Raw genomic sequence first — 19,953 nt, forward strand, 5'->3', positions numbered from 1 at the left:
TCTACGAATTTTATCGATGTTTTGAGTTATGCAAGATACAACGGTCCCTCCTTATAAAACCATTTGAAAAATGTGGCGTTGTATTTATTTTTTAAATAAATTAAAATTTTGCAGAAGTCACTAAATTTTGGATCCATAAATGTAAAGAGTCATTCTAATTAAAAAAAAACAATTTATTAAAATCATGACAAAATACTGTCATCCCTACTTATAACACATATTTTTTTAAAATCAAATAATCCATCAAACACGTAATTTGCTACTTATCACATGTAATTTTTCTAAAACTCAAATAATCCATCAAACACGTAATTCGAATAATGTTGTTGAACCAACCAGAAACTTGTGGTTCCGCCCAAAAATTCGCTTTAAAGTAAAACGTGTTGTACGTGGGCTTATAATCTGTATATAGGAATGGATAATGGAATTTTCCTGAACCAATATTTGTCCAGCGTAAAATTTGAAATATAGCACGAAACTCCCCTAATCCCGTAGGATATTTAAATGTTCTTACGAAGACTGGTCTAGTGGATGATGCTCTGTTGGAGTAATTTTGTCAGATGAAGTAGCTTAATAAAAAGAAGATTTAGCAGAGAAGCAAAACAAAATATTACTAGTATGACAATGCCAGTGGCAGTGAGCTTCAAGAGCAGCTTCTTCTCATACTCTGTGCTTGAAAATCCCTCGTCACCCCCCAATTCTCAGCTAAAATTAGTTACAAATGATCAGAAGGAGAAGACAAAGAAGAAGCAGAAATTGAGGTGTGAATTGCCAGAACAGGATTGGAAACCCATCGACAGCAAGGAGAACGAGAAGTGGAAACGGTGGAGATCTCTTTCAGACGACAATGCACGGCATTTGATAGAAGACAAAGGCAGGCGCGTGAGCCAGCTGTGGAAAAACCAGGGCAGCGAGACCAGAAACCCCAACTGGAATTCGAGCAAATTCACGCCCTATCAAATACCCCAATTTTTGACAGACGACCGCCATAGATACAAGTATCAGAGGCACGTGGCGGCGGCCATCAGAACTGTGCGCAAATTGGACTCGAAGCCGCCGGGGTCTTACAATATCCGCCATGTTCTTAAGGCGTATAACGAACGGCTTTCGTTTAGAGATATGTGCGTTGTGTTGAAGGAGCAGCGAGGCTGGAGGCCTGCCGCTGAATTCTTTGCCTGGATGAAGCTTCAGGTACTTTATATTTTTTTGTTCATATGTATGTTTGATGCAATGTAAATGTGATGGGCTGCTAAGCAATTGAGTTTGATTTTGTGGTCCGTTCAGAAATTTTGGCATCATTTTTAAATTATACATATTGAAAGGGCCATTTTGTAAATTGTTTTAAACTTTTGAGGATTCATGTATTTTATGGCACATGCTGGTTTCCATTTAGAATAGAAACATGCCCATTCACATCTGCTATATGTGGACCATATAAGCGACATTGCTTAATTACAGATATAAATAATTTATCACAATAATAAATTAAAATTGCACAAGCAAACTTGTATTGTTTAAATAATGTTATAATATAAATACATGAATGATTTTTTAAGATAGATAAACTATCTTGTCACACAATCAATTAGTTGAGCAAATCTCTCAACCTCACACCAATATAGTAATCTACTTAATGGAGAATATCTATCAACCTAACTAGATCTAATGACCCCTAAAGACTAGGAACAAACTCCTTAGAAAGCATCACACCTAAAACAAGTAGGAGATATAACTCTAACACTCCCTCTTAATGAATATTTGTTTTAATCTCGATCAGCTAAGTCTATTTGTGGTCCAACTTGGCATTTACAATCATTACCAAAAATGTTGACGTCCATATAAAGAAACAACCATCCATTGGAATGCATGGGCCACTAGCCACTACAACCATTGGTCGACTAGGATGTCCTTCGTGTACATGGTTCATTCAACCATCATATCTTCATACCTGTACTTGTACTTGTACCTTTAATTCCCTCTACATTACCACCATCATCATCATGGGTTTTCTTAGCTTACTCGTAGCCATGCTATGTGTCACGGCCCTATACCTGTGGTACTCTTTCAGCCACGTATAGCAGGTGCGACACCACTACACTTTTTCTTTTCACCAATACTAGAGTGTATGGACTACGCCTAAGCCAATTTTCCAATTCTTCAAGTGTTAACAATGCAACGGAATAACATTTACTTCAATTAAAATTTATCATCATTATGCAGCGGAAATCATAAAGCATACAAGTATACACACTTATACTTGGGAGGGGCAACTAACTTCCTTGGTTTGCACAAATGTACCAAGTGCCGTGTCACAATCTTGCAACAACCCGATTGCCTTTTGCCCACACAGATCCTGAAGAAACCCCAAGTTTCTTTGCCTTCACACAATCCTGCAAACTGCCTGCCTGTCGTGCACGCCCTATCGTACCCACCGACCTTCCGCAGTTCAACTGTTGCATCATCATGTTTCTTCGTTTGGCTGCCCATTCACAATCTAAGATCCAGATACGGCAAGGATACGTCACGTACAATATATATATATATATATTTAAAATTTTAAAAACACCTTAGAGCTAAAAAATCAAATACCCCATGAAACCATCAAACATTTTTAGAACATTGAATGATAAAATCATAAATATGAAGATTAAAACATTGAAATGGTGCATCGTCCCTCATACAAAGTAACAAAAAGGATCATGATTCATAATATCATGAATGATAATAGTAAATACATTTACATATCCTCAAATGGATCTATATCTTCTGCATATTGCAACTCTACATCATGAATAGATGATGGGGGTCCTGGAATGTAGGAAGTTGCATCAGTAGGTTGGACTAGTGGTGGAACAATATCCTCAAGTAGGTTGAGGTGAGTCATGGCATTCAGTGTCAGGTTCAAGTCAGAGATCTCAGGCTCCACATCCCACATCCTGCTTGGACCTTTTTTATACTCTGGTTCAACATGTGATAGAAGACGGAGGTTGGAATGAACATAAACAAGGTCCTCAGCCTTTACCACTCCCAACCTGTTTCACTTCACTGAATGGATGAAGCCATATGTACTCCAATTCCTCTCAGCTGATGAGAAACTAGCAACCTGTGATAACAACCTAGTGGCTAGAGTAGATAGATGAATGCTATCCCCACCATGGAAGCCCCACCAAGTAATAGGATCAAGATGTCCTCGATCATCCATAGCTATTGGATTTGAAAAGCTACCAGTAGACTGTACAAACCCTCCAAATTCTTGGCGGACTTCCATTGCAACTCCCATATCTCTATAAATTTTCTTCAAGGCTGTCTTGTATCCTTGTACCACTTCAGAATCTTTATTTGGTGCTGTTCTACTAGGTAAAGACAAAATTTTAGAATGATAGTATTTAGGGTGCAATGCATATGCCAGAGGGTGTAATGGCGTGGTCATTTTGTTCCACCTTTCTGTAACTATGTCCTTCACTAAATAATAGAATGTTCCATGAGGGTCATTTTCACTTGCCCTGATAATTTCCCTTATCCTCTCCAACATACTATCAATGTTTTCATAAACTTCCCCCAAGCAAGGTGTATCTGTATTAAATGCCCTGATCAAGGTCAAGATTGGTTCAGTGAACCATAGAAGATATTGAACCTTGTCCCACCATGCATCATCAAGAATGATGGACTTGATTTTTTGCCCTCTATCAGAAGTGGAAGTTGATAAGTTTAGGTATGTTCTATGCTAGAGCAATTTATTTAAATTTTCACAGTTAGCGATCACATCAGCATTACGATAAACTGCAGATAGAACATAAATATAAAACGCAGAAGACAAGCCAAGACAAGAGGACACAAGATGTGGCGCGAGCCAGGGACAAACCCCACAATGTGTGGGGAAACCCTTTGATCAATTCTTCTTTTATCTTCAAAGTTCAGCAGAGAAAGAGAGAGAGTACATTTACAACAGAAGTCAACACTTTGACTTATCTAGATCTGAGCAAAGATCATTTAGTATAACAATGAGATCAGTTGTCCATGATCTACATCATACTTCCCATATACCTCATGATGTCCATATTCATCATCCAACCCATATATCTCATGATGCTGTCCATGTTCATCATACTGCCCATTATCATGCTGCCCTTTAACATGCTGCCCTTTATTAATGTGCATCATTCTTTAGTTCATATACATGTCAGCACCTACAGCTACGTGCCATTAACATGGATCCTCCACGCTGTAACTGCTTGGCAGTGGCTAGGTCCAACCTTCTAACTGATCCATCAATCTGTGATCTGCGGATTATAATAATCTGAGTTGTAGTCTGTAATGTGATCTATCAACCTTGAATGCAGGTCTGCTGTACCTGAGATTAGATCAGTGCATATACGAATACCTTATCTTTTGACTGTGGCTACCACACCTGAAATTTCCGTGAGGAAGTATGCGAAATTCTTATCTATATTGACTACATATGCAATTGCCTGCGTGACTGCATTATTGCATATACAAATCTTGCGGTTGTATTGTCTGCCCTGCGTATATATATCCTTATGTATGCGTAGAGTATAATGGTTTGAACAACATTATGACTGCGGCTACCACAATGGCAATGTGAATAGAACGTTTCCTTTGGCTGTATATGTGACCTCTTTTACAGCGGCCAGATTTCTGCGACTAGGGTTTATTGCGGCCAGATCTCTGCGGCTAGGGCACGCTGCGACTAAGGCATCACTGCGGTTATGGCATTACTACGGTTATGGACAGACTTCTCTGCAGCTACCTTTGTCTCCTTTTCTTTGCCCCCAAGCACAGTCTCCTTTGCATCAATTGTAGACCGAATGATGAGCCTTCTTCTTGCTGCGTATAGACTTCTCCATTACAGCTTCTAGGGCTTCTTCAGTTAGTGTATTAAGGCTCCTCCTTGACTGCGCATAAGAGCCTCTTGGACAGCAGATAAGGGCCTCCATTAAGTGTGGATTAAATCTCTTCTTTCAACGGATTAGAGCCTTCCTTAAGAGCGGATTAAGGCTCCTCTTTGACCTGTAGCTAGGGCACCTTCTACTGCGGCTAGGGCATCATAGGCCAGCGTACATTTTCATGGTGTCTCTCTCCTGCTCCAAAAACCCAAAACGTGGAGAGGAAGAGATCACCACAATAATGTATGTCTCAAATGACATCAAATCCTCTTTTATTTATACTAACTTGTAGCGGTTGAATAGACACGTCGGTTGGGCTTCTAGAGCCTACATAAGTGCTGGTCGGCTTGATAATAATTACATAAACAAAATAAATTCATATCTCCATAAATACTTATCGGAATCGGATGATCTTTGGATCAATCCTACACCTCTCGACGAGAGGGATCCAATAAAAATATCAGCTGCCATAAATAAGCCGACCCACATGGAGTTTGGCCCTAGTTGCCAATTTAACACTCCCTCTCAACTAGGGAGAACTCCATCCGCTGATCCATATGTACGACTGTACTATCTCTGCCATTAGTGCCTTGCACTACTCTGCCTAGCTCTGCTGGCTCTGCTCAGCTCAGCGCTGCTGGCTCTGCTAGCTCTGCTCTGCTCAGCTCTACTGGCTCTGCTCTGCTCAGCTCTACTGGCTCTGCTCTGCTCAGCTCAGCTCTGCTAGCTTTGCTCTGCTGGCTCTGCTCTGCTCTGCTCATCTCCGCTGAACTATGAAGAAGAAGAATTGATCGAGAATGAGTCATATCATTCTCCACTGACCTGAAGTCAGTCTCAGAGTGCATACCACTAGTCCCAGACCAGTCTCAACTGACCCGAAGTCAGCTTCATAGTAAGTACCACTCCTACCACTGGTCCCGGACCAGTATCGCAGTCTCAGAGAGTGTACCACTGGTCCCAAACCAGTCTCAACCGACCCAAAGTCAGCGTCATAGTATGTACCACTCTCACTGGTCCCAGACCAGTATCGCAGTCTCAGAGAGTGTACCACTGGTCCTAGACCAGTCTCAACCGACCCGAAGTCAGCGTCATAGTATGTACCACTCTCACTGGTCCCAGACCAGTACTGCACTGACACGAAGTCAGTCTCGGAGTATGTACCACTGGTCCCAGACCAGTCTCAGGCTTCAGCCGACCCGAAGTCAGCGTCATAGCATGTACAACTCCTACCACTGGTCCCAGACCAGTATCATTGATCCCAGATCAATGGAGGACATCCTAGCGTAAGGAGTACGGTAGATACAACGATGCGTCCATCGGTATTACTATGGTCCCTAACTTCATTTCCCTGCTCATTGATCAGATGAGAGGTACTTCCCATGAGTCCCAGACTGCATGGGTAGGAAGCCTCGACAGGAGAACTTAATCAATCCTGTCCTCACAGGAGAACACATCAATCCTGCTACAATCACCATGGAGAACACATCAATCCAGGCTGCCATGGAGAACACATCAATCCAGGCCTCACAGGAGAACACATCAATCCTGCTACAATCGCCATGGAGAACACATCAATCCAGGCCTCACAGGAGAACACATCAATCCTGCTACAATCGCCATGGAGAACACATCAATCCAGGCCTCACAGGAGAACTAATCATCCTGTTACACAAGAGAGCGAATCATCTTGTCCCACAAGAGAGCGAATCATCTTGTTCCAGTGCGCACCACCAAGGGAGGGTGAGTCACCCTGTGGTTGTATGTTGCTCCAGTAGATTCTGTAAGCCCCACAGAGCTCCCAGAGCTCAATGTATGCAACATGCAGGACCCTTTTACAAAGGTCTCTTGATGACTCCAAGTCATTCAGGAAAATCACAAATTTGATCTTTCCCCCGGGGCTTTAGCGACCTGTATATCATCTCAGAGCGATGGAGCCTCCTTGCTCATCGACTTTCCATATCCCAGATAAGGCAGTATCTGATGTCTGTCCGCTGGAGCAATTGTCGAATACGGAATTCCTCAATAATTGAATCCCACCTCTGGTTGTCACAGAGAATCACAGTGGTATTCATCATGTGTACAAACAGCTCACTGAAGAGCTTCAGCAACCAGACTACCTCACAGAAGGCCATACTATCAGCAATGTATTCTGCCTTGGTGGTGCTCAGAGTCACCGACTTCTGCTTCCTGCTCATCCAGGATATCGAGGTAGATTCCAAAGAGAAACAGCACTGAGAAGTGCTCTAGTGATCCTCCATACTGCCTGCCCACTCATCATTCGAATAATCATGTGGTTTCATATTTCCGGCAGTGTATCTCAATTCATGAGAGATTGTGCCCTGAAGATATCTCAGAAGATTCTTGGCACCAATCCAGTGAGGCTCAACCAAATATGAGCTCACCATGCTAACTGCAACACAGATGTCCGGACGGAGGTTCTCCAAGAACATCAATGCGAATGAGTTTATGAAACTCAGAGGCATTTCCCAAATAAGGTCCGACATCACTACCATATAACTTCTTAAAGTTAAGATCCTTGAGGTAGTCATAGGCTTGCAACTTATCTTTCCATATTCAGAATCCAACTCCCTCTGTCTCCTATAAATGAGAGGGACTGCACCTGTCAGACATAGGTGCCAGTACGAGAGGTTTATCATCCACAACCTTCAAGTAATGGTTTGGATCGGTTTCACTCCTAGTGAATCTTAGCTGCATTAGACAACTATCAATCCTCTCATACTACGCCCGAGGTGTTTTTCTTCAAGCCATAGAGGGCTTTCTTCCACCTGTATACATGAGTCTCAAACTCCTCGGGTTGTTCCAAACCTGTGAACTTGCTGCATGAGGGGAATGGTCCCCTTATAATATTTTCCTTCGGTACATTTCAAACATGTACCTTCATGCTTCTTTTTGAATTCAGGCATCCTAGTCACCATCTGACTCACAGACCTCCGGTGTTGAGTCAATGGACATGGTCCCCAGTGGACTTCCTCCAACTTGATACAACCCTGAACTCAAAAACATATTTAAAAGATCTATTTTCAAACACGTACCTTTTCATCGATAAGTGCCACTGTGTAACCTTTGACTTCCATTTCTGAGATGGACATCAGGTTCGATCAGGTACATAAAAGAGATTTTGGGGTTCCTTGCTTTCGAGGAAGAGTCGACCATTTCCTTGATGACCTGCATTACCGGTCATTCTTTTGATCATTGAAGATGTCCTAGGAATGATTGTTATCTTCATCAAGAGATGTGTCTCTGCCATTCGGACACTCCTTCGCATAACGGCCGAACTTATTTCAACAAGGCATCCGCCTTTCCTTCCACCCTTAGATCCGAACTTCCCAATGAAGTGATCTTAAGATGGACCATCAAAATCTTCCGCTGCGCCATTCTGATAACATTCTCTGCTTTGACTTCATCCTAGGTGAATTATGAGGAACCCATTGATCCTTCTGTCTTGTCCCAACTGTCTTCGGTGATTGCTCTTTCACTCTTTCTTGGGCATTGTCTTCACCTCAGCTTTGATACCATGATAAGTTTAGGTATGTTCTATGCTAGAGCAATTTATTTAAATTTTCACAGTTAGCGATCACATCAGCATTACGATAAACTGCAGATAGAACATAAATATAAAACGCAGAAGACAAGCCAAGACAAGAGGACACAAGATGTGGCGCGAGCCAGGGACAAACCCCACAATGTGTGGGGAAACCCTTTGATCAATTCTTCTTTTATCTTCAAAGTTCAGCAGAGAAAGAGAGAGAGTACATTTACAACAGAAGTCAACACTTTGACTTATCTAGATCTGAGCAAAGATCATTTAGTATAACAATGAGATCAGTTGTCCATGATCTACATCATACTTCCCATATACCTCATGATGTCCATATTCATCATCCAACCCATATATCTCATGATGCTGTCCATGTTCATCATACTGCCCATTATCATGCTGCCCTTTAACATGCTGCCCTTTATTAATGTGCATCATTCTTTAGTTCATATACATGTCAGCACCTACAGCTACGTGCCATTAACATGGATCCTCCACGCTGTAACTGCTTGGCAGTGGCTAGGTCCAACCTTCTAACTGATCCATCAATCTGTGATCTGCGGATTATAATAATCTGAGTTGTAGTCTATAATGTGATCTATCACCCTTGAATGCAGGTCTGCTGTACCTGAGATTAGATCAGTGCATATACGAATACCTTATCTTTTGACTGTGGCTACCACACCTGAAATTTCCGTGAGGAAGTATGCGAAATTCTTATCTATATTGACTACATATATATATACATATGCAATTGCCTGCGTGACTGCATTATTGCATATACAAATCTTGCGGTTGTATTGTCTGCCCTGCGTATATATATCCTTATGTATGCGTAGTGTATAATGGTTTGAACAACATTATGACTGCGGCTACCACAATGGCAATGTGAATAGAACGTTTCCTTTGGCTGTATATGTGACCTCTTTTACAGCGGCCAGATTTCTGCGACTAGGGTTTATTGTGGCCAGATCTCTGCGGCTAGGGCACGCTGCGACTAAGGCATCACTGCGGTTATGGCATTACTACGGTTATGGACAGACTTCTCTGCAGCTACCTTTGTCTCCTTTTCTTTGCCCCCAAGCACAGTCTCCTTTGCATCAATTGTAGACCGAATGATGAGCCTTCTTCTTGCTGCGTATAGACTTCTCCATTACAGCTTCTAGGGCTTCTTCAGTTAGTGTATTAAGGCTCCTCCTTGACTGCGCATAAGAGCCTCTTGGACAGCAGATAAGGGCCTCCATTAAGTGTGGATTAAATCTCTTCTTTCAACGGATTAGAGCCTTCCTTAAGAGTGGATTAAGGCTCCTCTTTGACCTGTAGCTAGGGCACCTTCTACTGCGGCTAGGGCATCATAGGCCAGCGTACATTTTCATGGTGTCTCTCTCCTGCTCCAAAAACCCAAAACGTGGAGAGGAAGAGATCACCACAATAATGTATGTCTCAAATGACATCAAATCCTCTTTTATTTATACTAACTTGTAGCGGTTGAATAGACACGTCGGTTGGGCTTCTAGAGCCTACATAAGTGCTGGTCGGCTTGATAATAATTACATAAACAAAATAAATTCATATCTCCATAAATACTTATCGGAATCGGATGATCTTTGGATCAATCCTACACCTCTCGACGAGAGGGATCCAATAAAAATATCAGCTGCCATAAATAAGCCGACCCACATGGAGTTTGGCCCTAGTTGCCAATTTAACAGAAGTCCTCCATGATTCCCAAAGAGGGTCAATGACCATTGCTTGTAGTGCTTGTCTCACCTCCACAAGTCTCTTTATGACAAGAGTGTGGGAGGCAAAACGAGTTTCAGCAACCTACAAGTTTCAAAAGGCCAAATCTCAAATGAGAAACCATATATAAATTTGTAATTAAAAATAAGAATTTCTAATACAAATAGTATTGATTAAAAAAATTACCTTTAGTAGCTCCAACTTTGCAAAACCCCGATAAATGGCTTGGGACATTGAATGATTTGTTATGAACATTTGGATTTCTTTTGATGCTACATATATTTCATTAATCCATTCAATCTCACCAATCTTGGCAAGCATAAGGTTCAATGAATGGACTGCACATGGAGTCCAAAAGATGTGATCATATCGACCCTCCACAATCAAACCTGCAGTTTTACAAACTTGTGCGTTGTCTGTAATGACTTGGACAACATTATGTGGCCCCAAGCTTTCTATTGCATCAATAAGAATTGTGGATATGAAAGATGCATCTTTCTCTATTCCACTGCAATCAACAACCTTCGAAAACATTGCCCCTTGGGGGCATACTGCAACAACATTAATTAATGGGCAGTTTTTTTGGTCTCTCCATCTATCAGAAATGATGGACACCCCTGTTTCTGCCCATGTATCTCAGATTGCTTGTAGCTGTCTATCCATGGATTGTCTCTCTGATGCCAACAAGGTAGTGCAGACCTTTTCATATCCAGGGCTTTTGTACCCTTTTGGCGCTTCATTAACTGCCTTAATCATTTGTTGCCAGTAAGGGGAACACACCAAATTGAATGCTAGCCCATTTGCGTAGATGCAACGAGCTACATGTTCATCAGCTATGTCTCTACCTTGATTATTGAAACACGCTTCAAGATGGCCTAGAGTGGCCCTTTTATTAGATGTAGCAGCAGGCCTAGATGGCAATGGAGGCCTAGTTGTAGAACTTTGCACAGGGTGTTTTCCCTTAGCAAGTTTTCTATCAGTAGCTTCTTGCAAAGATGCATAGAATTTCATTTTTCCAGCACTCAAACCTTGGCCAGGTTTGCCATTTGCATCTTTTGGCCCGGTGCATACTTGCACCCCTGTGTTAGTTTTACCGGTGAGATAGGCCTTCACTCTAGTATATGAGCCATTTTTTTATATCTTCGCATTCATTGCACTTCTGCATTTAAATGAACCACCTCCGGGATTTTTTCCAATAATCTCCACATACTGCCATAGAGGAGATTTTAGGTTTGTTTTGATGATTTCCCCTTCACTATGCTCATTTTGTGAATCTTGTGATGGTTCCATTATGATAATGGTATAGACTCTATTGGTTACTTGCAACTGCATATAAAAGTCAAATTATAATATATTATCAATAAACAATTAAAAATTAAATTGTAAATACATTAAAAAAAATTAAATTTAAATTTTAAATACATTTTAAAAATTTAAATAGCATGATGGCTTAGGACATTGAATGATGGCTTGAGACATTGAATAGAGTTAAATTAGTAATTTAAAATTACCACTAGACAATTTAAAAATTTAAATTAGTATTTAAAATTTAAATTTTACTATAGTCTATGACTCATAAACTATAAAACTAAATACTAAATACAGTAAAAACTAAATACTAAATGCTAAATACAGTAATACTAAATACTAAATATTAAATACTGAATACAGTAAAACTAAACATTATGGACAGGTTTGTAAAGCTAAACTAAAACTAAATACTAAATAGTAAATTTATACACTACACTACACTATATATTAATATAACACTACACTCTATAACTGTTAACAAGAAATGAATATTAAAAATTTAATTACCTTGTTAAACCCTTGGCGTTTTTAAATTTTGTGCGGGCGTGAATAGTGCTGCCTGACTGTGTGCGAGCGTGAATAGTGCTGTTGAATGCTGCGTGCAGGGGGGCCAGCAGCCTGAACAGAGGCGTGAATGGTGCTGCGTGCAGTGGGGCCGGCGGTGAGCCCGCAACAAAAAAGCGTGTGCAGGAGGGGCCGGCGGTGAGCCCGGAACGAATAACTGTGTGTAGGAGGGGCCGACTGCTGAATGGCGACAAAAGAAAAGCGGACAAAGCAAAGCAGAGTCCCGACAAAGGAAATGTTATAATATATACGGGGACCACAATATCTAAACCTAAAGCGAAATACGAAACCTAAAAAATTTCTGCCTTTTCTAACTTTTTCGGCTACCCTATCACCGCTTCCGGCAGCCACCAGCGGGATCCGTATCCTGTAAAGGCTGTCCGTTTCCAAAAATCGTTTATTTAAAAAATACGTATTTTAACCGTATTTTTGGAGTATCCGTATCCGGATCCGGTTCAGATCCGTGGATCCAGCAATACTCCTGCTACCTATGCCGGATCTGGTAACTTAGCTGTGCACCAATCCTTTGTCACAACGTGTCTGCACGTAGCATTGTTCACAGGTTCGTGTTCGCTCGTCGGCAACTCAACACGTCCTGACCCGCGCCCGTCGTATTTTCGTGTCACTTCTGCGTACTACGGGTTTGCAACCTGTCTGCCTGATAGACCTCTGCATGACCCGACCCAATGTACCACAGCCTGTCGCGCCTGCAACTTTTCCCCAATGTTGATTTGGTGTAGCATCGGATGTGCTCTAGCCATGAAAATTGGTGGAGAGGCTAAAGCACATGAGATCTCCAAGACCCAAAAATGGTTTAGGGAAATTCCATTCGGTTAGAGAGATATTAAAATAATTAATATTTTTAATGGATTCCTAAGTCTACACTTGGGAAAATAAAAATATTAATGGGTATTAATATAAAACTAGGTGAGGGAGGAAAATGGGAGAGCGGAGAGCAAACAACTAGGGTTTCAAAGTGCTGAAGGGGTTGTTCTCCATGGAAGGACGCAGAGGAGGGAGCTCCACTCCCTCCTATAAGGAGGCCGTGGCCAATAAGGGCAAGAAACCTCCAGAAAATGTCAGAGGTACTGTTGAGGAAGGAAGAAGAAATATGGAAGAGGAGATAGATGGCACCAAAATGAAGGAGAATAATAGCACAAAAGACAAGGAGGAAGATGACAAAAAACAAGGAACAAAAGACAAAAGACAAAAGGGACCTTGTAAACCCAAAGCTGAAATCACACCTAGAGTAGTTTTAAATGATCCTGCGCTGCAGGCGCACAGGGATCACATGCGGACTTATGCAATCATCTGTAAATTCATGGGATTATGGCCCACTGAAAAAGCTTTACAAACATGGATCAAATACCATTGGAAACCTAAAGGGAGCATTGATCTACATCTTGGGTCAAAGGGATTCTTCACTGTGGTGTTCACAAATATTGAAGATAAAGATAGAGTGTTTGAAGGAGGGCCCTACTTCTACACAACAGCAGGTCTCTATATGCGGCCATGGATGATGAATTTTGTCCCAGAGCGTGAGACTTTTACTTCGGTCCCGGTCTGGGTAAGACTCTATTCTCTACCTCTTGATTACTAGCAAACTGAATCGTTAGCTGCCATAGGCAATAAATTAGGTTAGTTTATCAAAGCTTCTGAAGCCACAAGAAGGGGAAAATACACTTCCTTTGCAAGGATATGTGTGGAGATGGATCTATCCGGAGCTCTTCCGGATGAGGTAATCTTGGAAGTTTTTGATGAAGAATGGGTGCAAACAGTAGACTATGAGCATATTCCGTTCAGATGTTGTAGATGCCATGAACATGGGCACCTACTCAGAGACTGCCCTCTCAGTAAAGTAGAGAACAAGAGCAAAACTAATACAATGAAAGACACTAATAGCTTTCACAAAGTGGTACATAGAGGAAAAGGCGGCAAAAGAGGGCCAAAGCAACACCAAAATGAAGGACAACAGGTTAGTCAGAACCAGTTCCAAGTTCTTGAAGAGGATGAAGAAATAACAACAGAAGATCAAGCAATGGAAGGAAGTCCTGGGGAGAAGGAGAAAGAAGAAAATCGTGAACAAACATAGGAAAATGATAAACAGAAAGGGATCATGATGAGTGATACAGAACTGGAGATGGATCAGGAAATGACCCAGAGTGAGATGGAACTGGAGGACCATGAGCTACAGGAGATTCTTGACAGAGAACACCTAGATCTGGAAGGGTTCTTGATTTAGGGAACAACGGGTGGGGTAGAATCGTTACCTCAAGAAGAGTTCAATAGAATATAACAGTTGTTTTTATGGAAAACTTAGGCTAAGGGTTTGGAGGGGGAAAAAACATTGACAGGCAGAGTAACGAAGGTGTGAAAATGATAAAAACTACTCCGGGATTAGCACCTAGAAACCCAGGAAAGAAAAGAGGCAGGAAAAAGTAGAACGAGCTATTGATGGAATGTGGAAAGCTTATGATAGACTCAGGTAAGATGAAAGATCTAGCCAGCTACTCCTTTACAAATCTTTAATTATGAAGTTCACATCTTGGAATATTAGAGGTCTAGGCAGTAAAAGAAAACAGAGAATGCTTAGTAATAGACTGAAACATGCAGCTCCGGATATAATTTTCATCCAGGAAACGAAATGTTCCATTCAAAAGTTAAGACAAATACATAGCAAATGGCTCAGTAGATTTGAGTTTCTAGAAGTTAAAGCAGAGAATACAATAGGGGGCATTCTCACTCTCTAGAACCCCCAAAGAATTAGCATAATAGATGTCGAGGCATTTAGGAATTATTTATCAGTGGTTATTCAGCCTGTAGGAGATAGGGATACCTATCTAGTCACGAATGTTTATGGCCCTCAAAGGATAGATGATAAACTCAGGTTTATAGATTCCCTTGTGGATCTCAGGGAAAGACATGCAGGGATACCTTGGATCATGGGAGGGGACTTCAATATGATCAAATCACTTTCGGAGAAAAAAGGGGGAACCAGAGCTCTAAGTAAAGACTCTTTAGCCTTTCAAATATTTACAGATAATATGAAGCTAGTTGACATTGAAACAAACAATGGCCTCTTTACATGGAACAATAAAAGAGGAGGAGAGTCTCATGTAGCCTCCAAGTTAGATAGATTCATTATCTCTGAGGACCTTATGCTCATAGATAAGGAAATAATAGCGAGAGTTCTTCCCTTTGGAGGCTCAGATCACTGGCCGATTCAAATGGAGATCCAAGGCATAGGTACCCCCAGGAATAGACCTTTCAGATTTGAGAATATATGGCTTTCACACCCAGAATTCATCAGCAATATTGAAAAATGGTGGGCAAAAGATTTGCAGATTCAGGGAACAAGAATGTTCCTTCTACACAAAAGATTAAAGCACATCAAGCTGAGGCTTAAAGATTGGAATAAGAATGATTTTGGCAATATTTTTGTTGGAAAGAAATCTGTTGAAAATAAAATGCAGGAACTCAACCAAGCCATGATCAAGGAAGGCTTTGATAAAGACAAAAGTGATCAAGTTGAGAAACATCATCAAGACTGGGAAAATTTGTGTAAACAAGAGGAAATATTTTGGAGACAAAAATCTAGAGTTCAATGGCTAAAAGAAGGAGAGCGTAACACTAGATTTTTCCACAGATCCACCATGGCGAACAGAGCTCACAACAGGATCTCTTCGATCAAGGACGAGGATGGGCAGATTCAACAATCCCATGAGGATATAGAAGCTGTGTTAGTTCAACACTTCCGAGGCATAGCTTAGGAAAACAATCTAGAAAGAGAACATTTCATTAGGGACTTAACCAGACATATACCTAAGCTGGTGTCTAGAGAGGACAATTTCAATCTTAACAGGCCAGTGACTGAAAAGGAGGTCAGTGAGGTCCTCAAAGATATGCAGAATGGCAAAGCACCAGGCCCGGATGGCTTCAATGTGGATTTCTTTAAAGCTTGTTGGAATATTGTTAAACATGATATTTTGAATGTAGTGGAGGATTCCAGGTTGAACAAAACTATTTTGAAGGTGCTCAATACCTCCTTCATCTCCCTGATCCCTAAACAGGACAATGCTCAAACACCAGAAAGGTATAGACCCTGTAACAACCCATCTATAAATAATTAACTAATATAAAGTTTTAAACTTTATATTAAAACAGATATGATAAACTTCATATTAAATTAAATATAAATTAAACTTTATAATAAATATAAATTAAACTTTATAATAAAAATAGAATTAAACTTTATAATAAAAATAAAAGTAAGACCTTATATAAAAGGGGACGCATAAACCAAACCTGGCTATATAACAAAATACATGTATAAAGAAAAAGGATCAGATTGATAATATCTGCGGGTCTGAAATGCATGCGAAGGCGTGGCGGGAGGAGGAAGAGCGGTGGCTGCAGGCGGGAGGGCGGCCACCGCCAAGCCCGCAATTATAAAACTGCAGATCTGAGCCGGGCACAGGGGGGGAGAACGGAGGAAAAAGGAGGAGGAGAAAATCAGGAGAGAACCAGGAGGGCAAACCAGAGGAAGAAAATTGACCATTGGAAGAGCTTTAGGCATTCTGAGGTTCTGGGCACGGGGGACAGTGAGCTCCTGTGAGAAGCTTACTGGATTGAGCAGCCAGGCTCTGCTCAGTCTGGCTGGGTGGAATTGGTCTCCCGATAATTGGAGCAGAGCAGTGGCAGCATCATCAACTACACCAGATCAGATAGCAGTCCAGGTAGGTACCTGCTTTTAATTTTTACTGTTTCTACATTTCAGTTTTATTATGGTTATTACATATGGTATCAGAGGGTTTGTTCAAACCCTTCGACCTCATCGGCCCTGCGTTGTGGTCTGTGTAAGCTTCACTTCATCGTAACAGTAGAGAAAACCCCATCGTCCCAATTCCCGAATCCCCATTTCTGGACGAGAAGCTGGTTTTGCTGTAGACTCTGAATGAAAACCCTGTCAGATTTTATCCAACAACCAAAGGTTAGATCACGTCCTGGGAGCTGCCTCTCGTATTTTGTTCCTTGGATAAAATCTGACTCTCTCTCGCATTTTGCCTCTCTGAATTTGTTTCCAGATGAAATTTGAAAGTTTCAGTTGAGCTTTCTGGGTTCCGGTAATACTGGCAGGTTCCTGTTTTCATTAAAGTCAAATTTAGTTATATATATTTTTTCAGTATGGTCAGGGTTTCTTCTGTGTAAAATTCGGCAAAATTAAGCAGAATGGGGTTTTGCGTGGCTGCTGTACGAAATGACTGTGTTGCGCTGTGTGCGTTTTATGTTTTGGTTGTAGGGTTTGTAATATTGGGTCGTATGAGTAAGGTCGTTCTCACTGTAATTAAACAGAATTTTCTAACCTATTATTTATCAGGGCTTGACCGTGAGACCTCGGGTTACCAATATAATACATCATCATTTTTTATTTTTATTTTCTTATGTTTATATTTATCTTTGGCTTTCTTTGGCATAAGTGGAAACTCCGACGGGTATCTATTATAATAGAACTGAGCCCGGCAGCAACCCTCGGACACATTTTTTTAGCCATGAATTTGATTTGAGGCGGTGATTCTCTGGGATAAGATGTATAACATGTAACTTTATAATTATTAGGTATTCTTTTTTCTCTCCTCCCTTGGCCGCTGTTTCATTTATATGCGTCGGCTTTGTGTCGCATTATGGTACATTTCGAAGGATCCTGCTTGGCTTCAGCAGATTCGGATCGTCAATAGCGCAATTGCATTGTTGGTTGTGACTGTGTGTCTGAGAAAATATTTTGCATTTGTATGCCTGTAACAACTTCTTAAACAAAAGCCGAAATCATTTCATGCTTGTAGCAGCTGATCTGGGGAAGACCGAGAGGGTCTCTAAGTCATTTCCGATGGGTGGACATCCATTCTAGGGTAGAGACACACTTCGGTATGCAATATCGATCCACTGTCTCACTAATTTCTGAGCTATGTTGAAGTCTTTGAGAGTTGACATGTTCGATGATAAAGGAAGTTAGATGCTAGAGCCTTCGAATGATGGTCCTATAGTCTAACTTGGCCAATTGAAGCCTCAGGAATTAATTTCTGGGTTCTTACATAATTCAAATGCTTTTACTATCAAGAAGCATGACCGCTAATCCTCGGACAGTGGTCTCCTCTTGATTCTATGAAACGTTCCATAATTTAATTAAATTCACATTGGAGCTTTTACTCTTGCACATGGTCTTTCTATCTTGGACATTCACGGTATATATTTGATCTAAAAACAGGTTAAATTTACATATACGGTTGTGGTTCATAACCATTTTTCAACCATTCTATCCAAAAAAAAACTCCAGAGAATAGATATAATTTCCCTGTTTAAAGCACCCATTAATAAGAGCTGCATAAATTGCTTCATTGGGACAGAGCTCTCTCGCTAACATATTTTTATCAGCTGGTCTGCCTCAAGGAGTCTGCCTGCCTTGCATAATCCTGCAATTAAGGCACTATAAGTATCTACAGTAGGCTGTCAATGCTTCTCCATCATTTTGTCAAGAAGCTTAAATGCGAGATCACTGCTTATTTCAAGTGGCATTCCATCCAGGTCATGAATTCCATCTAAGTTATCAGGATCTGAACTACCTACTGCATCCTCATCAGTAATCAAGTGTTCCTTCTGTATCTTGTTTTCTTGAACTATACCATTCATAAGCACTCAATAAGTTCGATAATTAGGTTGGCATCCTTCATTTATCATCTTACTTAAATAGATCAAAAGCATGATCCACCCTGTCTGATTTGACGTTGCCATCCATCAATGATGTGTATGTTATTTGGTTGGGTTGTAATATCTGTAACGTTGCCACCCATCCTCTGTAGGCTTTATCTTGCGTCTTATCTCAGCAACCTTCTTCAACAATTCGACCTCAGAGGGTTCTTTCGACTTATGCCTCGACCTGACTGTCCTCTTAAGGTATGCAATCTCCCCTTTCGGTTCATTCAAGCAATCCGATCCTAGTCTAGCTTGAGTTCCATCAAGCTTCTCCTTCATCGCATGCTGCTCAAGTGCACCTACTTGGCACACATTGACTTCCTCCACTTGAAGTGACCCAACCATCCGCATATCATCTTGCATGGCCCGGTAATAAGCTCCAAGTTTGTCAATGTAATCAAGCTCAACTTCTTCTATAACAACAGGTTTACGATCAAGAAAGTCCCTCTTGATCTCATCCTCAAGTCCCTTGACTTTAGCCTGCAACATGGTACTTCTCTCCCTTAGTCGAACTCACTCATCCATGAGTTCTTGGAGTCTTTGGTCACCCTGTTGTATCTTCTCATCAAGTTCATCAAGTTCAACAGTCCTTCCATGAAGATTACCCAAGGCCTTCCGCATGTCCACTATTTCATCTCCAATGTGCCCCAAGAGTTCCCACTCTTGCACAAGGGTCTCATAGTGTTTCTGTTTCTCATCCTTCCAATAACCTGTCATGTCTTCAAGCTTTTGAAAAGCCCTTTCTGCCATCTTCACCCATTCAGCTTGGCCCAAGTATTGATTTCTGGTAGCATCAGATGTGCACTAAGTCTCAAATTTTGCAGGGAGGTTTGGGCACATGTATTCCAAAGAACCCAGAAAGCGTTTTGGGAAATTCCACTCAGAGACAGTTTTATAAAAATAATTAATTATTTTTAATGGGACCCTAAGTCTAAACTTAGGAAAATAAAATAATTAATGGGTATTAATCTAATTGTGGGTGTAACTTCTAGAAGAAGATGAGGATCAAGCATAAATGATCTTAGCCTTTGATTAGCTTCTAATCGGGGTTGTTGAATGTCAACGAGGAGATTATTTAAGGAAGCTTGAGGGTCATTTGGGAGACACACAAAGAGAGTTGATCAGTCT

At 41.0% G+C, this 19,953-nt stretch overlaps 1 protein-coding gene across 2 annotated transcripts in view; it reads left to right on the top strand.

Annotated features, from left to right (window-relative positions):
• The first annotated feature begins 356 nt into the window (after positions 1–356).
• EMB976 (Tetratricopeptide repeat (TPR)-like superfamily protein) overlaps positions 357–19,953 on the top strand; it is a 441,215-nt gene continuing 421,618 nt past the window's right edge. For both annotated transcript variants that reach the window (XM_089433417.1, XM_089433413.1), the window contains exon 1: positions 357–1,191. In XM_089433417.1, coding sequence (XP_089289543.1) covers positions 619–1,191 — 573 coding nt within the window. In that variant the 5' untranslated portion in view covers positions 357–618. The remainder of the gene's footprint in view (positions 1,192–19,953) is intronic.

The sequence above is a fragment of the Pinus tabuliformis genome, chromosome 6, assembly GCF_031772625.1.
Source record: "Pinus tabuliformis cultivar Carrire ecotype Pingquan chromosome 6, CPIR1, whole genome shotgun sequence".
NCBI classification, from domain to species: Eukaryota; Viridiplantae; Streptophyta; class Pinopsida; order Pinales; family Pinaceae; genus Pinus; species Pinus tabuliformis.